This window comes from Vipera berus (genome assembly GCF_964194415.1).
Source record: "Vipera berus genome assembly, chromosome: 9".
Lineage (NCBI taxonomy): Eukaryota > Metazoa > Chordata > Lepidosauria > Squamata > Viperidae > Vipera > Vipera berus.
The window spans coordinates 8,711,436-8,736,906 of record NC_138212.1 but is presented as its reverse complement, the minus strand read 5'-3'; the positions used below and the strand labels follow the sequence as shown (position 1 = coordinate 8,736,906).

The window sequence follows — 25,471 nt, the reverse complement described above, 5'->3', positions numbered from 1 at the left end:
CTTGCTGAACGAGAGAAATTTGGGGTTCAGTCATGGTCATAAATTGAGGACTACCTGTACTTTACTGTAAAGTTACATTAATAGAATCTTGCAAGTCTGAAAATAGACATCTCCCACCATCACCTTTACAGCCCAAGACATTTGGGGGTGTGTGGTTTCTTCTGAGCGTCCTAGGCCCACTCTGCAGCTGTGGGCTGTGCTCCCTCTTCTCTGATCATCCCCGAGGCTGCCTTTCTTTGCCCCGGTCTCCCAAGGTCCTCCCCACACACCATTACAAGGATGCAACCAGGAGGGAAAAATTCACTTCTGTGTCACTCAGGATAAGGTTGAGTTATGATCAACACAGACTGCAGCTTGGGGTAACCCAGTTATTTCTGCCCATAAGGCCTATGGGTCTCTTTTCTCCAGTCATCAACATTGTCGCTCTTAATAGGGTCGTGATATACATACATACATACCAGGTAAGTCTCTCTCTCCCCCTAAGGCCAGTCCATCCTTGGTCCACTGAACCATGCCACGGTAGCCCATGATCACACACGCTAACGTCACTGACTGACCGGATACAATCACTTGATCCATGGGCTGTTGAAAGAAATAAGCTGCCAACCCTGCCAAAGCAAAACAAAGATTTAAAGTCAGACTGTTTAGTGATCCTAATAAAGAAATCAGAACTTTTTGGCTGGAGCTTCAGAGGAGATACGCTTAAACCGATTTCCTGAATTCAGACTGACTGTCTGCCAAGACCGGCATTTTGCTTCTGCCAGTGGCCCATTTATCTTGGAAGGTTTACAGGAATGGAGGAAACACAAGCTTCTCCAAGATTGTCTTCAGGCTCGGCTACTAGTGGCATACTACTTCTATACCTGGAGGATCAACACCACTGTTTTATCTAAAAGCAGTTTTTCTACCTGGCAGGTGTTTTTTTTTTTGTGATTGGCAGTTCTGAACTAGTACATCTTTTTTTTTCTTTTTAGGTAACATTATGCCACCTGTAACATGGATCTGAAAACCTGCCGTGTGGTTGGCAGGCATCAATATGAAGAAATGTTCTATGCTCCTATCAATATGCTAATTAAATATTTGCTTTGTATGCAAAACATTTTCAGGTTAGCTGCATCCCCTTCCCTCCAGTCAGACTAAGAATGATCTCCATTTGAAATTTAACAGGAACATTCCAGAGCATGGGAGTGGTGGATGATAATGCCACTGCCAAGGACTTGTCAGACAACATTTATTTCTCTCGAGTGGATCATGGAGATCTCTCACACTTGCTTAGTTGTGAGGAGAGCAGGGGAATGTGCTGAGTGAGTGGGGATTATCTATGGCACAATCAACTTCTCAGCAGTCTAGTGCCACCCTGGTTTTCCACCACATTCCAAGAGAAGGTATCAAAAAAGTGAATTTTACCAGTGGGCCTTCTTGCTATTGCCGAGTTGCTCCCTCACCTTGCAACTCGGAGCAATGCTCACAAACACCACCCAGGACAACCAGAACAATGCCAAGAGTAAGGTGTAAGGTAATAAAATGGAAGCCCTTTTTTTACTCTTTGTAAATCAATCAATCAATCAATCTTCCAGTTAGCAAGGTCTGTGTCCTGCCCCTGCCAACACCCATTCATGATCAGAATGTGCTTCTTGCGTGTTCCCAGCCTCTTTCCCTTCCTGTGGCCGAAAATTGCATTTTCCACTGCAATTCAAAGCCTGCCTACTCAGAAACAATTCCTCGTGAATTAATTCAACGGGACTTGCTCTCTAAAGTAAGGACTGCATTCTTCCTCTCTTTTGTGAGAGCTGAGAAAGGCAAAAATGTGGAGAACGAAGAAAAGGTAGACAGAGCATGCTTTATTATTATTATTTTTAAAAATGACACCGTTGGCCCTCAGGTATCCTGGCGCGGCCTTATCTCTCCACACAGATGCAGCTCGGTGTGCTGTGAATTTGCTCTTCAGCCAAGTAAGATTCTGCTGGGCTCTCCAGCGCTCCTACGAAACTACTTCCTCTCCTGCTTTCCTCTGTCGCTCTTGGCAAAAGCATTTAAAGGCAGCTCAGAGTTGGCAGGCATCCAGGATTGTACGCGGACAGGTGTGTGCATACCAATGTGCCATCAGATGACCAGAATCCTAGACCTCAAGACTTTTCTTTCTCCTGAAATGAAGGCAGGAGCGGATGGTCCAAATGATCGTGACGACGTGCATGTGAATAGATTGGTAGATCTTGTAACACTGATTTTATTACATTAGTTCATGGAGGGCGCACTGTACTTTTGAATTCCGTCCTTTAATGAAATAGTGAAACAGATTTACAAAGGAACAAAAAAGAGACGCTAGAAAGAGTACAGAGAAGAGCAACTAAGATAATTAGGGTGCTAGAGCAGGGGTGTCAAACTCAATTTCATTGAGGGCCGTATCAGCATTGCGGTTGCCCTCAGGGGGCCGGGTGGGTGTGGCCAGGGTGGGCGTGGCCTACTGGGTGGGCGTGGCTAGAGTGCGTATGGCCTACTGGGTGGGCGTGGCCAGCTCTACATCGTTCGCATCAAGGGTGCCTATGGGGGCCTGGGCAGGAGTGGGACAGATCTGGGGGTCTCTGGCAGAAGGAGGGTCTCTGGGCCAGGGCCAAGGCAGTGGGGGCCGTTCCCTCCCTGTTTCCAGGATGGCTTCGCGGGCCGCATGAAACCAGTTCGCAGGCCGGATCCGCCCCCCGGGCCTTGTGTTTGACATGTCTGTGCTAGAGGATAAAACATAGGAACTGGGTTTGTCTAGTCTAATGAAGGGAAGGACTGGGGTGACATGATAACAGTCTTCCCAATATTTGAGGGATTGTCACCAAGAAGAGGGGGGCAACGTATTCTCCAAACACCTGAGGGCAGGACAAAATGTAACAGATGGAAAAAAGAGAGGAGCAAACTAGAACTAAGGAGAAATTTCCTGACAGAACAATTAATTACTGAAATGGCTTGCCTTCATAAGTTGTGGGTGCTCCATCACTGGAGGCTTTTAACAAGAGATTGGACAGTGATTTGTCCAGAATGGTATACGTAGGGTCTCCTGCTTGAGCAGGGAGTTGGATTAGAAGACCTCCAAGGTCCCTTCCAACTCTGTTATGCTTTTATTCTGTTAACTGTTGCTTGTCATGTAGGCAGAGTCCAAAATGAGCGCTATCACCATTCAAGAGGTCTCTTACACAAATGAATGTCATGGTTTCTCCATACTGATTGCTGATTGGACCCAGCATAGGGTGCTGGGTCCAATCAAAGCTACCTGTTGTTGTTGTTAGTTGCAAAGTCATGTCCGACCCATCGCGACCCCATGGACAATGTTCCTCCAGGCCTTCCTGTCCTCTACCATCTTCTGGAGTCCCTTTAAGCTCACGCCTACTGCTTCAGTGACTCCATCCAGCCACCTCATTCTCTGTCGTCTCCTTCTTCTCTTGCCCTCAATCTTTCCCAGCATTAGGCTCTTCTCCAGTGAGTCCTTCCTTCTCATTTGGTGGCCAAAGTATTTGAGTTTCAACTTCAGGATCTGGCCTTCTAAAGAGCAGTCAGGGTTGATCTCCTCTAGGACTGACCGGTTTGATTGCCTTGCAGTCCAAGGGACTCACAGGAGTCTTCTCCAGCACCATAGTTCAAAGGCCACAATTCTTTACCTAAATGTTGATAAATGACAACACAGATCCATGGAGCTATTTCAAATGTAGTTTCCTTGATACCTTGAGGGTAAACAGTGTTCCCAGGCAGGCGTCCTCCAGGGACATAGGTCTGCAAATCCCATTAGGTTGACTTATGTTAGGGAAAATGCACCCAGAAGATTTAAGTTAGGGTATTAATTCCTACCTGATGTAAATCCAGTAACCCATGCAAAGTGGTTTGCCCTTGCCGAATCTACTCTCTACCCCTTTTGACCACCGGGAAGTTGTTCAGATTCAAGGACCGTCTTAATGCACAGATCCCTCCAATGTAAAAGCCTGCTTAACTGCAATCCAATAAAGGTTGGCCTTTTGTTCTATTGTTTAGAAGTTTACTCCCTCCACAAGGGTCTGAATCATGGGATAATCCTCTCAAGAGGGTCAAGAAGACTGAGACACAGAATCAACTAAAGACAAAGGCTTGGATGGGAGTCAGAAAGGCAGACTAACCCACCTCTCTTGGTCTTTAGTTACCCCAGAGAGGCAGGACCAACCAGGTCCAGCTGATCAACCTTCTGAGAAAAACTGAAGTGAATTCCTAGGCCTATCATGAATATCAAGAAACACAGAACCCGTTTGGTTATTGCAAGTGGTGTTAAGAACCTCTTTGCATCTCCAAACTGTTGATGCAATTAATTGGGGAACAATGGAGACTTTAGAGCAGGAATAGCCGATGGTAGCCATGAGGGCTGCAATGTGGCCTTCTGAATGCTTTGGATGGTACCTGGTTCCAGTGGTTAATGAAGTCCATAATGATTAAGAAATCATACTAATGTAATTGTTTCATTTTAATTCACCGTAAATTGAATCAAGTCAAACTTAGCTCCTGTGCCAAGTCACCCACTCCCGGAGCACGACTCTCACACCAGTCCAAAAAAAAAAAAAGCATGGTTTCAGCTCATATTGTGCATCCTTGATTAACAGTGATGGCCCTTGGCTGCTCCGAGTAGGAAGAACTCCTGAGTTTCAAGGGCCTCTGATCTTTCCTGATTCTGTCTGGTGTCACCTGTTCTCTTGAAGCTTGGACCTAGTGACAAAAACCAAGTGATGGATCAGCAGTCCCATCTTCCTTGATGTTTCCTCTAGACAAGGATGTCCTTTGGGGACCAAATAGAGATGAGAAGAAAGCAGCAGTGGCAGACACGGTTCCTTTGAGAGCATTTTGTCAAAGGTCTCCTAAAATGTGAGTCCACAATATTCCTAGCAAATTTGTTCACATCTTCTCTTTCTCTCATTTACAGATACACCCACAGACACACTCTTATGACCAACCAAAGGAACTATCCATCTGGGTTTTCATCTGGAGACTTTCAAGAGCATTCTACTATTCACAAGTATATGCGGCAGTGTTACTTAAAAGCTGTAGGTCGGCTCACCGCCTACCAATGACCCTGGAAGCCCCTCTTTGCTCCAGGAAACACTGCTGGTTGCTATAGAGAAGTTACTGTCTTCCAATTCAGGCCTATGCAACTCTGATGTATGAGATCACAAACAGTATGCCAGTAAGAGCCACTGCAAATAGCAGAAGACCAATGGAAGGTGCATGGCCATGGAAGGGGACTGGACTGGGAGCTCTGGAAAAGTAGGGGTGCAGCGGCTGAAAGACCAGGCAGCAGGGTGGTGGTGGAAAGAGAGAGAATTGAGCTCTTTCTTTCTAACCACCGTACATTTATTTCCTCTCTCTTCGGAGCCGAAATGGACAAGGAAAAGCGGAGTCTTTCAAGTGACTCCAAGCCTTTGAAAGACACTCCACGGTTCCATCTCAAAAATAATGATGACAGCTTGTCACTCACAGAATGAATAGCTGAGTAATTATGTGAACTTGGGATGGGTGGCGGGGTGCGCATGTGTGTGTGTGTGTGTGTGTGTGTGTGTGTGTCACATTCTCCAAAGCTGTGTCTGCTCTATTTTGTGAACTGAGGAAAGAGAGATGTTTTGATGTTTCAATTATTGTTATGTTTCACCTTCTCCTAGGAACCACTGGGAACAAATTTGACTAGTGCTTAGTTTTAAATCATGGAATTACTGTAACATCCCACGAAGGATGTCCAGTCCTGAGCACAAAGCCATATTTGGACCTACATCTCTGAGGCTGGTGAGAAGTTAGCAGGTCTGGGTTCTGTTGACAGCTTGGCAGGGCAGGACTCAGAAGAAGCGTCTGAATGTAATGACTTATCAGTGGAACAGGAATAGACTGTGAGAAGAGGCAGAAATGTTATCATCTATCTTGAGCAAGTTCTTTTGGCATGAGAACCAGCTGCCTCCACAAGTCAAGTTAAGATTAGAAACAAAGGAGTCTCAGATAAACGCAAGAGATGGGCAGTCCCAACACATCTGAAATAGATGAATGGCTTTGCTCAATGAGCAGAGATTAACGTGAGGCATGAGGAATGCAGATATCAAGAGCGATGTGAGAGGCAGCTAGGTTCTCCAGGCTTGTATTCATAGAACAAAAACTTAATCTAGTTTTTGAATTAACTTTTTGGGTGATTTGTGCATTGCGCTGGCTTGTAAATTAATGGTCTGTGCTCAGGCAACATGGCAAGCCCTATGAAACCTAACCAAGATTGGAATCAACCTGGCTTAGCATTTAGGGTGAATGGAGACACCAGATAGGGACGTGGGTAAACCATGTTGCATGAAACCACACAATGGGAATAGGAAGGTCCTCTCCTCTTTGTATGGTATACAGTATTGCAAGAATTATTTTAAACCACAACAGGCAGAGAGTCTCTTGCCACTGGCCACACTGCCTGTAGTTGATAGGGATATAAATCTAAAAACATCTGGAAGGCATTTGGTGCCTTTGCAAAGAAAGAAGCAATGGCCTAATGGTTACTGCAATGGAGGCCTGCTGTGAACCAAGTATTCCCCTTTCCAAAACACTTATACTCCCCCCCTGGTTCCTTCCCTCCCCACATTACATCCCTCAGGCTCTAGGACGTCCTTGCCTCGTATTTCCATGCTTCACAGCAAATCCTTTTTGAAGCGGCACAGAGGCTGAAACGAACTGCTGAATTTCTGCCTGGTAATAGGCATGAAATCTGCACTCCATTGTGCCAAAACTGCAGGGGAAAAAAAAGTGGGGGGGGGGAGGAAATGAAAGCACACATAACTCTTGTCCACCCCACAGAACTAGAGTGGCATCCAAGGGGAGGTGGGTTGCTCCTCCACCCAGGCAAAAAAGTTAGCCCAGAGGATTCAGGAAGAAATTCATCTTTGGGAATTAATTAGAATCGTGAGAGAGACATCGTGGCCTGCCAAAGGCTGTGAATTCTCCACCTCAGCCATTTCTGGATAGTCCCTTGTTCCTCAACTCTGAAAAAAGCAGGACGCTTGACTTCTTCTCCCCAACCGTAAAGTGTGAATGTGCAAAAAAAAAAAAAAAGTCCACCAGGATCTTTTAGGAGGCCGGTATACAACATTTCTCTTTCTGCCCTGCCCTTCTCCCTCCCTCCCTCCATCTCTGCTATGGCTCTGCAGTCACAAAACTGATTCCCTGCCAGGCAACCTAATTAAGGAAAAAAAAAATTCCTATGATGAAGATCTGGGGGGGGGGGAAGGAAATGGGTTTGAGGCTGAGCAGCATTTTCTTAAAAAAGTGGCTAAAAAAAGAAAAGAAAAGGAAGAACAATAGGAGTAGTCCATCCATGGCCAAAAAAAAAAGTGGGTGTGGATGCAGTGATATATCGCGGACAAATAAATACGTCAATGCTTATCACCAGATCTCAATCTTCCTGAATTGTTACGAGACCAATAGAAATAGTGGAATAAAGTGGCTTCTGACATTCATTCGAGGAAAATGTCAGCTAGAGCTGTTTTAGGTGTTTCATGAAAATCTTTTAGGGAACTGAACTCTCGATGGTGGGGATCTTCTTAGTCAGAAGCTCTTCCAGCATGGACAGGCAGAGTAAAGATCTCAGCATCCATTCAAACGCATCATCCATTTGAGCGATTCTTAGAAAAGCCATCCCTTGACTTGGCGTTGAACAGCGCCTTTTCGCTGCTGGATGAAAAGTCAGCAAGTCAGGCCTCTGGGCTTTGTAGTATTGAGGTGTGGCTGAATCTCCAAACTGGTTTTGATTCTCTTTTGCTGAGAAAGCCTTCCGAAAGTGAGCCAGGAAGGAGAGAAAGATGACGAGGGATCCATGAGAGAGAGAGAGAGAGTGTGTGTGGCTATATTGTCACATTGTAAGCGGGGAGGGAGAATTGCCAGAGCTGGCAGCTTGAGAGGGCCTGAGTTGGGGGGTTGGACAATAGACCCTTTGTATCAAGGGCTCATTCAATTGCCATCAGTTCCGCCAGCCCTCCTGTCTGCTTGACATACCTCTCCCACTAAATGTCTCTGCCACTACTTCTGACCCACACATGCCCCTCGCCTGGGCAACTCCCCCCCCCCGCCCTGGATCCTTGGTTTCTACCCATAAATTGGAAATGTTCCACCAAGCTTCAGAGAAAGGACTCTGGGCTTTGCAGAATATTCTGGAGGAACTCCAGATCCCACTGCCACTTTGCAAATAATATTTTAATAGTGAAAAGCTCCTATAAAGATGCTGTTTATACGACTCAGAATACATGCATACAGGGACCAGAGCTTCCATCATAAATTTGTAATTTTTTTTTAATTTTAATTCCATTTATATCCCGCCCTTCTCCGAAGACTCAGGGCGGCTTACAAGCTTAGCAGTAAATGGGGTTCATTAAGGGAGCCTTGCTTGACATTGTAGTCGTTAAGTGAATCACCATGGCTCTTAAGCGAATCACTAAGCACATCCGGCTTCTCTCCCATTGTCTCTGCTTGTTTGGATGGCCCCTGGGAAGGTTGAGAAAATGATGTCCTGTGTGATTTGGGTCTCTGCCAAATAAATTTTGATCACATGATCCTGGGGATGCCACAACAGTCGTAAGCACGAGGATTGGTCATAAATCAGTGCTGTCATAACACCAAAACTTGTTAAATGATTGTAAGTTGAGGACTATTTTGTAACCAATACAGTGTAAATTTGAAGTTGTCCTGGTGGAACCCATTAGTGGAACCCATTAGTGCAAAACAACGCCTATTTTATGAAAGTATCAGTTATCACCTATATCACCTCTACGGGACGGTGCTGGGCTCGGATAGGGACCACCCAGTTCACAATTATTCCATCTATCTTGTCACGCGTAGACAAGCTTGCTCAATAACGTCCAGACAAAAACTTGCATGACCTAGAAGCTGGACTTTTCTGTGGCTGGCAGAATAACAGAATTGGAAGGGACCTCGGAGGTCCTCTAGTCCATCATGCTATCCCCAACAGATATCATCGTCCTTGGCCTCTTCACTCCAGGCATTCAAGAAGGGGAAGCTTTTATTTTTAAACAGGTCTGGATTCCTTCGATGTCTCAGTTGGTGGGGATCAGGCAATTGCCTGATTATTGATGATGGTGTCTGGCTGTTTTAGGGGTGGGTTGGGAGATGTGTCCTAAGGAATTGTTTTTATGTTGGTATGTACACCACCTGGAGTCTGACCGGAGCAGGAGAACATTTGCAGGAATAAATAAGAACAAAAATAAAATGTCCCTGCTGGGGACTACCATAGTACTTAATAGTTGGCAACACTGCAGTTGTGTTGTGAGATATCTACTCTGTAAATTACCCACAGTGGCATCATTCTGGGGCAATGTGGGAAATTAGAGAATCACCCCACTGACCCAGTTTTCTGACATGTAGACAGCCTTAAAACCTTCAAAATAAAAAAGGAGTTGGTGCACCATTATCCTTGATGCTACCATGTTTTCCCGAAAAATAAAATCGGGTCTTACATTAATTTTTGCTCCAAAAGACCCGTCTTATTTTTGGGGAAATACAGTACTAAATGCGTCCGTCTAGCTGACAATCTTAACTGGGGCTTATTTTGGGGGTGGGGCTTATTTTCCGGGAACCACGGTAGAGCAATTATCCTCAACTCGACGTAGAATGGAACTGTAATGATCCAAATTCTTGGCCGAAGAATCCCAACCTATCTAGAGGATGCTAGTCTATTGTTGATTAATGGCTCACTCTATAAGTTTGGCCCTATAGCGATGTCTTCCATAAGTACAGGTAGTCCTCGACTTACAGCCACAATTGAGCCCAAAATTCCTGTTGCTAAGCGGGGCACTTGTTAAGTGAAATTTGCCCCATTTTACGACCTTGCTTGCCACAGTTGTTAAGTGAATCACCACAGCGGTTAAATTTGTAACATGGTTGTTAAGTCAATCTGGCTTCCCCATTGATTTTGCTTGTCAGAAGGTCGCAAAAAGTGATCACATGATCTCAGGACCCTGCAACCGTCATAAGTGTGAGTTGCCAAGTGTCCGGATTTTGATCGCGTGACCATGGGGATGCTTCAGCGGTTGTAAGTGTGCAAAACGGTCGTAACTCACTTTTTTCAGTGCTGTTGTAACTTGGAACAGTCACTAAATGAAGTAAGTTGAGGACCACCAGTATATTTAAAATTGAGAGGAGTGATAAAGATGCCCAAAGACATTCCTCATAGTTACATAAACTGACCAACCCAGGGGTGGGAAGAAGTTAGGACTGTTCCCCCTTGCCCCCAGGCTGCTTTCTACTCTTATGGAAGATCAATTGGATCCCCTCCAAGTCCTTTACCACCTGGTTTGGTGGGAAAAGCCAACATAGCTTTTTTGCTAGGGCCCTGATATGTACCAAGCCTGGTCAGAGGGACACACCTTTGCTATTTATGAGTCCTTTGTACTGACAGGCTTTGCAGACCCCTGCAGTATATGTTGCCATAGCTTCCTGGCATCAGTTCAGACCTGAAATTAGGTCATTCCCAGAAGCCAACAGATGTTAATTTTGTGCATTTGTCCCCGTAAAGCTGGCTACTCCTTCTCCTCCTTCCCCTCTGCCCTGAATTACATGGCCTATGAAAATCCTCTAAGCGCTTATGTCCAGCCCTGTTGTCCAGCTGTTAGACAAAGTGTGGTTTCCATCAAAATATTAACAATATATTAGTTTATGCCTCCAAAATGGAGTGAAGCAGATATCTTCAGTATATCCTGGCACTCTTCTAGATGTGTTGATACTGCAACTCTAGATGTGTCGGCCAACACGATATTGGAATTGTGGAAGGGAATATAATCTAGTTGCTCTTACTATTGTATGGAGTTCCATTCACGACAGAATGCAATTTCTGATCATCTACTGGACATGTAGTCCCGATATTGCAAGATTCTGCAAAAAATTCTGCTTTGGCAGTAGAGCTAGGTTCCCAATCTGAACTCCTGCCAAGACAGCAAACCCAAATTTCTGGAGTGGTACCCAAACTCTGGAATCATCTGTGCCATGCACAAGGTGGCAACTGTGCCATAACACATGACCTATCTTTAAAAATGACAGCCACTTATTTACTGGCCATTCAAAGTTACAAGACACTGAGAAGGTGACCTCACATTTACAATGATTACAGCATCTCGATAGTTACATGATCAAAATGCCGGTGCTTGGAGCTGCCCTGTATTTACAATAGCTGCAGTGCTTTGGGGGTGACTTCCAAAAAGCAAGGTCAGTGGCAGAAGCCAGATTCAATTAACAACTATGTGATTTGCTTAACATCTATGCTAAAAAAGGTCATAAAATAACTTAACAACTGCCTAGCTTAGCATTGGAGATCCTGGTCTTGATTTTGGCCATAAGTCAAGGACTATTGGTAAATGCAACTGGGTTTTGTCCTGACAATACCCTTTTCTTTGTCCTGGCCCTGCCTATTTTTTTTTTGAAGCTCTAAACGGCATTTCTCAATCTTGTCTACTTTAAGATGTTGACAACTGCCAGAATTCCCTAGCCAGCTTTGGAAGTTGAAGTCCGTACATCTTAAAAGTTGGCCAAGTTGAGAAACACTGCTTTAAAATAACGGATTGCCCGGGGATAAACCATGGCTTGAGAACAACAGTCTTCCCTTAGGTCAAATGCTGTCATTAGCCCAGCTTGTGTTACTGGGCTGGGCTTTTGGCCATCAAACAAGTTCGGAGGCTTGTATCGGTATGTCTAATCAAGTCTCTGGATCTTGAAAAAGAGGAGCCATGAGGTGAGACCCAACCTTTCAAAATCCTTTCACTCCCCGTGAAATATGTTCAGCAATCATCCAATCTTTTGGGCTTCTGCCAATCGATCGAGTGGCCATTAAGCATATAATAATTGCAGTTTTTGAAGTCTTCGCTATCTCCCTCCCCCTCCTCTTGGGAAAATTCAATCTTTCTGTTTCCTGCAACAATTTTACTTGGCAATAATCAATGGGTATCTTAAAGCATCTCACTAGACGTGTTTAAAAATCAATCCAAATGTTTACCGCCACAGGAAATTAAGGGGGCAGACAATTACTTTGTGACAGAGAATGAGGCTTGGAAAACACACACGCACGCACGCACATACACATCTGAAATAAAAGGCTTTATTTTGTCCAGCAGAAACATCTGCTGCATATAGTGCAAATGCACTCAGAATGGCTCCACATTTCCAGAGCGGAGACAGGGGCTCTATGTTTTCACCCCAAAACTCAACAGTTCATTAGCTTGGGCATCAGCTCCTCTCTGCTGTTAATGCTGCACTTCCCATGCCAGCTGCTGCGATGAAACAAGAGCTGAGTATACACACCCAGCTCTACGACCCAAGTCCTCCCCAAAAGGCCACAGTGTTTGAGAAGGGCATGACAGCAAAATGTTGGGGTTAAGTGGGAGAAAGTCCAACCAGCTAGCTACCCTTTTGCCTGCACCCTAAGATGACCAGTACAAGGAGGACCAGTTCATCCGTTTCTATAGTCATTGCAAATTGTATTCTCAGATTAACGTGTTTTTATGGGGACAAATTCTATAACACTCCCTCTCCAAAACACTTATATACCAACAGTAACAAGCATCTGTAGCTCAGGTGAAGGATGAGGGTGTAGGATTGTTCTCTGAGCTTTGGGTTGGTTTCGTTACCAGGCTAGGTAACATCTTCAGCGGAATTTCAGGGATGTCCATGTTCATCTGTTTATAAGGGCTTCAGATGTGGGTGTGTCTTGTGATGGGGCAGGTGTCACAAGACCCATCACAGGACCCTCACCTGACACACCCACACCTGAAGTCCTTATAAACAGAAGAACATGGACACTGACATCCACTAAACACCGCTGAAGATGTTACCTAGCTTGGTAAGGAAACGTAATGAACCTTCACCCTCACTTATAGACCAACACGGAAAGAATGATAGATACTTTTATTTTTTTAGCCAATGAGTACAGGTAGCCCTCAACTTAAAACCATTCATTTAACAACCATTCAAAGTTACAGTAGCACTGAAAGCTAAACCCAATCCTCACACTTACAACTGTTGTAGCATCCCCGGCATGGATTTACGATGGTTGTAATATTCTGGGGGTCATGTGATCACCATTTTCAACCTTCGCAGCTGGTTTCCAACCAGCAAAGTCAATGGGCAAAGCTGGATTTTACTTAATGACTGTATGATTCACTTAACAACCATAAGCAATAAAGGTCATACAATCAGATGAGATTCACTCAGCAACGGCCTGGCTCAGCGACCAAAATTCTGGTCCTAATTCTGGTTTTAAATCGAGGACCACCTTATTCCAATTCATGTTTGGAAGTCAGAACACTATCAGCTAATACGCAGTTGGGTGATTTCTAGTTTATTTGTAGGAAACAAACGGTTGCTCTAGCACAGGGATCTTCAAACCTGGCCCTTTTATGACTTGTGGACTTCAATTCCTCAGCCAGGAATTCTGGGAGATGAAGTCCACAAATCCACAAGTCATAAAAAGGGCCAGGTTTGAAGACCCCTGCTCTAGCAGGTTGTGTGAACTAGGTGACTTGTTTCAGGCATAATGTGATTTGTTTGGGTATAGCATGTTATATGAATACAGTACGTTGGTCCAGATTCAGAGTTAAGCATGTTGTAAAGTCTACCTCTACTGCCAAATTCTGGATGACCACTAGAAAGTCATAATTCTGTTTGTTTGTTTTTTTGCTGCCATTTAATGGCTATTTGGATTTTTCGATCCTAGCTTTGATAGGAACCCAACCACTCACTCTCTGCTTCTCTTATTTCACAAATCTGCCAATAATAGGTAAAGGTAAAGGTTCCCCCGCACATGCGTGCTAGTCATTTCCAACTCTAGGGGCCGGTGCTCATCTCCGTTTCAAAGCCAAAGAGCCAGCGCTTGTCCGAGGACGTCTCCGTGGTCATGTGGCCGGCATGACTAGACGCCAAAGACGCACGGAACGCTGTTACCTTCCCACCATACTGGTCCCTATTTTTCTACTTGCATTTTTACGTGCTTTTGAACTGCTAGGTTGGCAGAAGCTGGGACGAGTAACAGGCGCTCACTCTGCTACGCGGCACTCGGGATTCGACCCGCCAAACTGCCGACCTTCTGATCGACAAGCTCAGCGTCCTAACCCACTGAGCCACCGCGTCCCTATCTGCCAATAATAGAGGGAGACAAATCTGTGGGCTCTAGTTTGGATAGCTATTATCTTGACGTTCCCTAACCAGAGCTAGTTTCAAAGAAAGGCTTGGAAATGGCAAAAACACAGACTGCAATAGGGAACAAGGTTATCTCAGAGGACACCCTTAATTCAAGAAGTTGCTTTCAGTGCAAGAATTGAAAGTCAGTGCCATGTAATGGCCGGAGCATCAAGGTAATTTCCACACTACAGATTTAGAGCATCTTTTCAGGTTTCCCTGGTATTACTCTGCCAAAGTAGCAGTAATGTGGACAGCTTCTATAATCGCTTCACCAATGGTTGGGTGATGCAGTGAAGATGCTCTAAATCCGTACTACAGAAGTGACCTAGGACTGGGGGACAACGGGGAAATGTTAATTTAGCCTTGGGAGCATTGAACCAGCCACCATTTTTCTGCCTAATGAGACTCATCAGATTGTGGTGACCATCATCTAGGCGGAGGAAAGATCAGACCCCAAAGTTAGAGATAAATAAACCAATCCACTTTTGAACCCCTGTTAGGCATATGGTGTTAGCCTACAATGTTGGGTTGAAAATATATTAACCATAATGCTATGTCTTTAAGTTGTTAATTGGCCAATGGGTGTGTAAGTGTTCTCATGGCCATAAGAGGAAGCTAGGAAAGTAGCTTCTCTCTCTCTCTGAATTCACTGATCTCTACTATTACTGTTTTTGCTCTGCTGTTGGTTTACTACTGTTGTAACCTAAACTGTGTATTGACCTCTGGACCGGTAAGAAGACTTTGTGACTTGGACTGTTTATTTTTGACTGTGCATTTTTGTTTTTACACCACCTCAAAGTAAAATACTTTTTGCTTTTAGAACTCAGTGTATTTCTGTGTGACTTTTACTGCTCTCAGTGCCCTTCCTTGTCTGTGCAACTCTTTGGTAGCACAAGGAGACCTCTGCACAACAAATTCCTGAACACTGGTTATGGGCCCAGGCCTGTACTGAGAGTTAGTACACACAGTATTCCTAGCTGAGTTTGTATTTGGTGTAAAATGGCACAAGAACAGTTGTCAGGCATCTCCTGGATAACCCGGTTGGATGGGACAAACTATGTTTCCTGGTCCACAAAATGCTGCTTGCTTTTGCGCAAGGAAGGACTATGGGCTGTTGTAAATAACCCACCAGATACTACTGCTTGGGATCCAGATGACGAAGAGGATGTAAAGAAGTTAGACGACTTTAAACGAAGCAACGAGAAAGCTCTTTGCATTATTGGACTAACACTGAATGACCAGCAGCTTGTCCATATTCGTGGTGAGGAGTCTGCTGCTAGGTGTTGGGATGTTTTGCGAAGGCTTTATGTTCGTGACAGTGTGGGTGCACATATACACCTTACACGTAAGCTGTTTAGGGCTCGTCTGCAGAAGAATGGAGATATGCTGACCCATTTAAATTACATGAAGGCAACTTTTCAAGAGCTTCATGAAAAGGAGCTGATTTTTTCAGAGTTGCATCAGGTCTACATTATTCTGTCATCTTTGGATGAGAGTTATGATGGATATGTTTCTTCTTTGGAAGTCCTGACCAGAGAGGAACTGACATTGACTAACATTACTGGGAGACTGCTGGAAGAGTCCAGAAGGAGGCGTGACAGAGACCAGCTGAGAGAGACACAGCCACAAGAGGAGCAGCCATTTACCACTGTTTACAACGTCAAGAAATGTTATTCTTGTGGGGCTATAGGGCATATAGCCAAATTCTGTAGAAAGGGTAAAAAACAGAATGTAAATAGCAGTGGGAAGGCTAAGAAGTGCATTGGTTTGGCTATTTCTGGTGAACCAACATCCAGAAATAATGAATTGTGGGTTGTTGATAGTGGGGCTTCACAATGCATTACCAAAGTGAAAAAGAGGTTTGTTAATATGAAAAACAGCAACCAATATGTTTCACTAGCAAACGGTTGGAGGATGAAGGCCTCTGGTGAAGGTAATTCCTATTGTCCATGCATTAATGAACAGTTACCTATGTTATATATACCTAAGCTAAGATTCAACCTGTTATCTGTAAGGGAATTGGTTAAGGTTGGGTTTGTGGTAACATTCAGAGGGGAGCAATGCACTATTGAGAGGAATGGAACCTGTGTAACTGCTAATTTGAAAAATGGTTTATTCGTTCTCACAAGTAACCAGGTTAGTACAGTTAAAGCTAACTCAATATGTGAGAACAAGAAGCCACATGATGAATGTATACATTTATTGCATAGGCGGTTAGGGCATGTAAACTTTAACTCACTACGTAAAACAGTGGAATTAGTAGAGGGAGTTAAACTGAAGCCATGTAGTAAGTATTTGAATTGCAATGCCTGTAATCAGGAAAAGAGCAAGGCAACTCCTGCAAACAGGTTAAACAGTTTCAAAACAACTGTTCCTTTGGAAGTTGTGTTTGCTGATTTAATTGGACCCATGAAACCAAGTTTAGGAGGGTCATGTTATATTTTAAGTATATTGGACCACTACTCTAGATATGGTTTTTGTTATCTGCTTAAGTCAAAGGCAGATACTTTCCAACAATTTGCAAACTGGCTGAAGTTCGTGGAGAGAAAAACAAAGAGAAAGGTTCAGTGCATAATTACTGATAATGGTACTGAATTTACAAATAAGTATTTTGTTGATATGCTACAATCAGCTGGCATTGAGCATAAACGTTCAGCCCCTTATAGGCCTCAACATAATGCATTTGTTGAGAGACGTGGGCAAACGTTACAAGCCATGATGAGAACGATGTTAAGAGATTCTGGCTTAACAGATAGACTGTGGGGGGAGGCAGCAAAATGTGCAAACCATGTTCTGAATATAGTTGTTAATACTTCTACTGGTAAAATACCATATACTATATGGCATGGTAAAAAACCAAACCTTGATTACCTGCACACATTTGGCACCCCAGCTTGGGTCCACATTCCTGCACAACTCAGGAGTAAAGGCCAACATAGGGCTAGGCAATTATACTTCGTAGGTTACGAAGCTAACCATAGATCCTATCGTTTCTGGGAACGAGGCACAACTAATGTATATAACAGTGCTAGTGCAAAATTCCTTGAGCACGTTGGTTGGGATAGGTTAGAGCAAGAAGCTGTTAATACTGATCCTCTAGTGTTTGAGGACTCCTCTGATAACGTAACTAGTAATGATAATTCATCTCCTGTAAATATAAAAGATGAAGAGGAGATAGGGGAGATAATAGAGGAATCAGAGGAAGGAAAGGAGTCTGAAATTCAAAGCCCTGTAATTCCTTGGCGTTCAACGCGCATCAGACATCCACCTGATCGCTATGAAGCTAGTATATGTCAAGTTAGTGTAGAGCCTTCTAACTATGATGAGATCAGGATGTATCCTGAAAAGGAACAGGCATCATGGAAAGCTGCAATGAACAGGGAGTTGAAGTCTTTGCAGGATCTTAACGTTTATGAGAAAGCAAAACTGCCACCTGGTGAGCAAGCTATAGGTTGTAAATGGATATATAAGTTAAAGAAAGGTGTAGACGGGACTGTAACCCATAAGGCACGTTTGGTTGCACAAGGTTTTGCCCAAACTACTGAGGATTATGACGAAGTGTTTGCACCCAGTCTAAGGGCGACTACTTTAAGAGCAGCTTTAGTATGGGCAGCTAAAAACCAATATATGGTTAACCATGTAGATGTTGAAACTGCATATCTACATGCTCCATTGCAACATACTATTTATTTAAGAATACCACCAGGATTGACCAGTGATAGAGACCATGATTGTTGGGAGTTAAAGAAAAGCCTCTATGGATTGAAACAATCAGGCTATGAGTGTAATACATGTTTAGTTAATGAGTTAAGTGCATTAGGTTTTGTAGCCAGTAATGCTGATCCTTGTTTGTTTAGAAGAGAACACAACGGAGCATTATCTTTTCTCTTATTATTCACAGATGATATTGCAATAATAACAAAAACTGAGTTAGAAGCACAAACTATCATTTCAAGATTGCAAACTGAATTCACAATTAGAAATCTTGGGGAAATAAGCCACTATTTGGGGTTAGATATTGTGAAAACAAATAGGGGTTTTAAGGTGTCGCAAGCCAGTAAGATATCTCAGTTATTAAAGAGATACAATATGGAAATGTGTAAACCAGCTAAAACTCCGATGGCTATGGATTTTAAGGACACTAATGTGGAGAGTCCTGTATTTGATAAGACTATGTACCAATCTTTGATAGGAAGTCTTATGTATCTGAGTAATTGGACTAGACCTGATATTTCTTACTGTGTAAATCAATTAGCTAGGTACAACAATAATCCAACTGTTAGACACTGGCAATCAGCTAAACGAGTATTAAGGTATTTGAAGCAAACTATTCACTACTCGTTATATCTAGAGCCAAATCGTGAGTTAATCCTTACTGCATATGCAGATGCGAGTTTTGCCTCTGATTCAAACAGTCGTAAATCTACCTCAGGGTTGGCTGTAATGTTGGGTGATTCTTTGATTGGATGGAAGTCCATTAGACAAAAACACATAAGCTTATCTACAATAGAGGCTGAATTCTCATGTCTATCAGTGTTATGTACAGAACTGCTAGTGTACAGACAATTATTGTTAGATATGGGTTTAAATGTAAATGATCCATTCATTGTGTATGAGGACAATCAAGCTGCAATAAAGATGGCTAATAGTGCTGCAGTAAGAACAAGATCTAAACATACTGATCTTCGTTATTTAAATGTCAGACAATGTGTCAAAGATAAATTAATACAGTTAGAGTATTGTCCATCTGATGTAAATATTGCAGACCATTTTACGAAGGTACAAAGTGCTGTGAAACACAATGCTAATTGTGAAAGAATGTGCATAAGATTGTAAGAGTTATATATTATTCTACCCAAAGGGGAGAATGTTAGGCATATGGTGTTAGCCTACAATGTTGGGTTGAAAATATATTAACCATAATGCTATGTCTTTAAGTTGTTAATTGGCCAATGGGTGTGTAAGTGTTCTCATGGCCATAAGAGGAAGCTAGGAAAGTAGCTTCTCTCTCTCTCTGAATTCACTGATCTCTACTATTACTGTTTTTGCTCTGCTGTTGGTTTACTACTGTTGTAACCTAAACTGTGTATTGACCTCTGGACCGGTAAGAAGACTTTGTGACTTGGACTGTTTATTTTTGACTGTGCATTTTTGTTTTTACACCACCTCAAAGTAAAATACTTTTTGCTTTTAGAACTCAGTGTATTTCTGTGTGACTTTTACTGCTCTCAGTGCCCTTCCTTGTCTGTGCAACTCTTTGGTAGCACAAGGAGACCTCTGCACAATAAATTCCATAACAACCCCTACTCTTTCTTTCTAGCTTACTTTCATCTCTACCGCCTAAATTAGGACGGGGGGGGGCACGCTCTCTGTTGTGACAGTTGTTAAACAGCTGGGAGCAAAAATCCCCTGATGATCTGTTCTGCAACTCACATGGAGGTCTAACAATAGAGCTTGGTCTACCTTCTGGCCATCCCTGGTGAATGCAATCGTGAACTCCCCGGAGAAAGGCAGGGACATAAAATGTAATTAATAAGTACTCTGGTTTCAGGAAAAACAGGAGGTGGATAAGATGAAGCTAATTTGTTCTGATCCAGCAGGGACTTTTCTGAGGTTTCTCCATTGATTGCTAACTTGATTCATTGGAAACAACTCTTATAATAGGATTCCATTACTTCTGGCAGGGTATCTTAAAGGACAATCTATGGAACCCTCTCACGAAATCTTCCCCAGATATTTGGAGATCACAACTCCCAGAACATCCCCCTAACATTGTTGACGGGTATTCGGGGAAGAGGTTGCCCCAAGCCATCTCCTTAGTGAAGTCAAAGGGACCCAGGGACCTTCCAGGAAGCCTCACTCAACATCCCTCCGCAATGGCTGTGCCAGCTTGGGAGGCTGGCAATTGATGCAGTGCCACATCCGGAAAAGCATGAATTTCCCATTCTCAAAGCCGAGGCTGGCCAAGCTGGTTGAATAGCTTCTCACTGCCATTCGATAATTTGTTATTTGGTTCAGATGAAATGATGTGCATGTCTGTCTGTATGTGCGCGCCCCGCGCTCGTGGAAATGACACGCCCATCATCCCAACGTCAGCTTCCAGAGAAGTGTTCAAAAGATCACCTTGAGTTACTGCAACGCTTATTGCTTCTTTTTAGTTCATCGGTGCACCGATGATCATTTTTGTCAGCTTCCTACAGAAGGAGCCTTTGCGGGCGCCCCTTTCCTTTCTCCATCATCCCTGGAGTTGCTGGCCAGCCCTCTCCTCCCCTCCCGCCCCCAGCCTGTGTCAGCGATAGGCAACGGGGAAGAGTCATTTGCATCGCTTAATACAGGCAAGGCAGGGCATTAGTATTCAGATAAATGCACTCCTTGCAACTTTGCCAACTTGAGATCACTGCAAATTTGAGTGGATTTCCACCGAGACAACAGAAGGCGCATCCCTTAGGCCAGCTTTTGCTCCTGCCAAATTTCAGTCACACAGCCTCTCAATGAGATGGCTGCATTTAAAATTATTTTTATATATATGTATGCAGAGAGAGAGAGAGAGAGAGAGAGAGAGAGAGAGAGAGAGAGAGAGAGAGAGAGAGAGAGAGAAAATAATCCTTTTCTATCATTTGCAGAGCCCGTTGGATTTTACCGGGAAAAGTGGCAATGGTGGTGGGGAGGTTGTTTTGCTTTGCTTTATCTATCTATCATGGTCTACACTGAGCAAACTGAAGCAAAGGGGGAGGTCAGCCTAGACGATTGGGGGGGGGGGGAGAGAAATGGCAATGGTTTGAGAACAAAACACTCAGTGTATCTATTTTTGCATTTGTACTGCATGAACAAATTAGTGGGGGGGGGGAATCATAGGCGTAAGCCCAGGGGTGTCCATGGGGAGAAGGAAAAATGCCAAGACCCAACCGTACGACCGAAGGACCATTTTTTTTAATGTGAACCGTAACACACGTTAACAAGGGATAAAGCTTTGATCACATGGCTGTGTGGCTGCCGTTCGGCTTTTTCCTGGGCCCCTTTCCTGCGACACCCCTGGACAAGGTCTTTGCTCAGTGGGGAATTGAGAAGAGCTTGAAGACACTGGGTGGGGTGGGGGGTATGGATATGGGGAAAATAAAACAGAACAGGGGATAAAAAATAAAAATAAAACAGGCACCCACGTGCCTTATTCTAGGTTGCCAAAAGAGCAGGGCGTGAAATAAAAGCTTTGCATTCCATGCTGCAGATTTCATTCGGTCAGGTGAAGATCTAGCCGATGCAATTATACAACAGGCAAAGCTTGATTAGGGCTTATCTTGATCCATTTGGTGGTTGGCGGTGGCTTATGTACTGTGGCAGCCCAAACCCACTGGTTTCTTCAGCGTTTACTTTATTGTGGGTAAATCCAAATAATCGACTTGAGCAGCCACTAGCGTTTTCAGAACATCTTGCAAGGAACTCCACAGCTGCATAAGAGTGGATGGGTGAGTATTGCTCCACTCAGAGGAAATGTATCCTCTATTATAGGCCTCCCTCGAAAGGCAGGGAATTGTCTGACCTACGTCAGGGGTAGGCAACCTTGGCTCTTTTATGACTCGTGGACTTCAACTCCCAGAATTCCTGAGTCAGCTATGCTGGCTCAGGAATTCTGGGAGTTGAAGTCCACGAGTCATAAAAGAGCCAAGGTTGCCTACCCCTGTCCATGTCATTATTCTATATCTTGGCACTGATGATACTCTGACTACAATTCTATATTGTACAATTCTATATGTCATTATTCTATATCTTGGCACAGATGATACTCTGACTACAATTCTGACTGACTCTGTTTCAGAGGCTGAACCAACCCTAAGCCTGCAGTTCTGCAGATCGACCTTCCCTAACCCGATTTCTCCAATCCCTGATACGCCAAGACTAGAATTGTGAGAATTCCCAAGTTTTGGAATTGCAATCTCAGGATTTCTGGAGGGCAGCTGGGGACACGCCCCACCACCTTATTGAAACCTATTCAGACCTCTGAGCAAACAAGCATAAAGAACATTGGGACGAGATAGGGGAAATATAGCTTACCATCTGGCTAAATTAAAACCATTCCACTAAATTACAGATCACTTTAATTAAGGCTTTTTTCAGACAAAACTGGCTGAGTCTACCTATAATGCATGAACTGTGATTCGGTTCACAACACATTCGAAGGCAAGACCAAACAAATGGTCTAATTACTGATTGTTGAGGCAGATCCCTCTAAATATGTGGAGATAAGAAGATCATTGTAGATCCACCAAGGCCAACCAAGAATAACCTATTCGAACTAGATCATAGGCTTCCTTTGACCAATCCCTGCTTTAGAATATTTCCAGAACCTTTGCCAAACAGAAAAATTCAGAAAACCAAGTACTGTATACCAGTGCCATGTTCACACCATAGGATAACCCAGATAAATGAAAAACTGGGGTGCTGTATTTGCACAATGCCCCAAACTCAGGTTTGTTTGCTTGTTGGTGTTGATTAGTGTGATATACAAACGCAGCCTGTTTAGAGTGATGAAGATCGTTCAAGTTATTGTGCAAATTCAGAAAATGGATTAATCCAGTAATTAGATTTAATGTGTTATGTGAACACAGTGCGTTCCTTAGGGAACTAGCTGCTGTGTGTCATGCTGGCAGGAAGTCTGAAGAACACCGCTAGAGAAGAACAACAGTGATAAAAGTAGATCTTACGGCACAGATCCAATTGGCAGGTGATCCCAGCTACCCAAACAGTAGACCACTTCCTTCATTAGTGGCCTTTTCACTCTCCTGCCAAACCTGAAATTAATTCTGGAAAATGAGTAAGGGAAACACATCAACAGCAAGTGTTTAACAACCAAATGAGGTGCCGTACCTATGCAGGCTTTCGGATGACACAGAGGTCTTCACGGGTCCAAAAAGCACACATCTAACTGTGTAATAATTCACTTTGTAATTGCAGCTCAGAGCAAAATCAGATGAGGTGAAATCCTTTGGAAATTAACCTCCCCCCCATCTTGTTCCCCCTTCCCCACTGGTGCCCTGTTAGGCTCCCATACTCTGGATGCTGCCTCTAGCTGCTGCTCAAGAGATAGTATCATTAAAGAATCATCCCCTTTGCTGCCTTTTCCTCCTCTCTCCCCTCGTTCCAGCAAGGCGGTGCAGGCACCCCAGGATAAGAGCACCACGGCCACTCAGCAACCATTAGTGTTACTGCAAAGGAACTTGTAGCCATAGGGCACCCAGAGCAAGCCAGGCGTGTAAGTGTGAACTCTGTCCTTCTCTCCCCACACATCCTGACCCCCTTAACTCTTTCCCTGGGGGCCATCTTTCTACACTCCCATCGCTGTCACTAAGGCATCTGACAGCAGAGTTACCGGGACACCCAGCCTAGCCATCAGCTTTTTTTTCTTTTTTTTTCTTTTCTCCCCCCCACCCCCTGCTGCTGCTGCTGTTTTCTCTGTCCCGCTTAAAAGGGCTGCTGCGCCTTTAAGAGTTGCAGTCCGCATGACAGGGATAAGTTTAGCAGGTGCACCTTTGGTGGTGGCTGCACTGCGACTGGACAAGCCCCTTTTGGAGATCTTTCTTAGGGAAGGCATCTCTCCTCACCCACCCACCCACCCACCGGCTCCTCCCTGTGCTCCTCTGCCAGGCTGACCCTGCCCAGGGGCAGCCTTGGCACGCTGCAGGCAATGGGAGAAGGCAGCATTGTCTGCATAGGAGAAAGAAGGCAGTTCTCTGACCCCCCCCCACCCACTCACCAGGCCCCTCAGCTGCAGTTCAGAGTCACTATTGTTCTCTCTAACCCAGTTGCAATTCTTCCCATCAAGGGGAGAGGCGGAGGTTTGCCACAGAGCTTCCCCAAAATGAGCACATTGTGGGTCAGTAGCCAAAAAAGGGCCGAACCTATTTGCATTCTCCTCTACAGCCAGGAGAGCGACTCAGGCAGGATCCCATCTATGGGAATCATCCCAAGTCGAGGTGGACAAATTATACTGGAATTGGCAAACAGAGGGAGGCCAGCTGCCCCCTCCTCCTTCCCCCATGGCTCTGGTTTGGATCAGCTGAAGAATATAAAAAGTATGCCATCTGGGCATGTGCAGAGTGCATGTCACCCAGGGATGGATGGTGCAATGGCAAACAAAGGGCTAATTTTCCAAGGGTCGAAAGGGGAGGCTGACAGAATTGCTAAGAACATTGCCCCCTCCCCCCACCCCACCTACTGACACCCAGGGATTCCCTGCCTGAAGGCAACAGTGAGGGAGGTTGGGGGGGGTCTGTATCCCAACACATCTGGAGGGCACCAGGTTGAAGAAGACTGATCTACACCTTTATGTCCTGGATCTGAAAGGTGGTGGGGGTGTGTGGGGGGGAGATAAGGCCTTTCAAGTGCTGGGGGGAGGGAGAGAAAGAGTTATGGGACACGTACCCCAAATGTCAAAAATGTTCCCTCAAAAGAAAGGGGAAGATTTCACTGGCTCTCTGAGCGGCGCCCCCCCCCGCCGCCCCATCTCCAGATTTCTAAGGGAAAGCCCGTGGCAAGCGACTAAAACGACCCTCTGAATGACAACGCGGTGGGAAACCACAGATGGGGTGGGGGCTGGCGAAAGGGCGCGCCGGAGCTGCGACTGCCTCCGAGGTAGCGTCTCAAGGTTAACCGCGAGGGGGAGTCCGTCCGAGGAAGGCCACGAGATCAACCCCGACCCACGCACGCCCCCCCCCTCCACCCCAACTCTTTTTACGGCGACCTGAGTGGGACCCCCGCCTCTCTTCTCCTCTTCCCTGCAGATCTTGCAGGAAGCTAATTCTCCCCCCCCCACACACACACACTCCCAAGCCCCTCTTCTGCGGAGATGAAACTCCACCTATGGAATGGGGGTGGGGGAGGAGAAGAAGGGAGAAGATTCCCCCCCCCTTTCCTCTCCGGGGCGCGGGAGAAAAAGCTCCTCTCTCTTGCGGTGGCTTGCGCGGAAGCCCATTTGCCCACCGCGTTCCCTCTCTCCCTCCTTCCCCGCTCGCGAGGGAGGGGCCGCCGTACCTCGAGCGAGTTTTCCTCAAGGTCATACGTACAGTACATGCATGCATGCTCAAGGCTCGCAGGCGTAATTTGGATGAAACACCCCCCCCCCCGCCTCATCACCCTGCTACCCAATCCCCACCCCTCAATCGGTCCAGCCTTCCCTCCGCCTCACAGGAGCTCCTGCCTCCCCGCTGCCTCCTTTGCTCTAACCACTGAGCCGCACGTTCTCCATCAGCCTTAGGCAGCATTTTCCTTCAAGGAGGCTCTCGCGCCC

At 44.9% G+C, this 25,471-nt stretch overlaps 1 protein-coding gene across 1 annotated transcript in view; it reads right to left on the bottom strand.

Annotated features, from left to right (window-relative positions):
• The window catches only part of KIRREL2 (kirre like nephrin family adhesion molecule 2), a gene marked incomplete at both ends in the record, with an annotated part of 50,401 nt that overhangs the window by 24,558 nt on the left and 372 nt on the right, over positions 1-25,471 (bottom strand). The window contains one exon of the mRNA XM_081335132.1: positions 459-608. Within this exon, the coding sequence (XP_081191258.1) occupies positions 459-608 (150 nt within the window). The remainder of the gene's footprint in view (positions 1-458; positions 609-25,471) is intronic.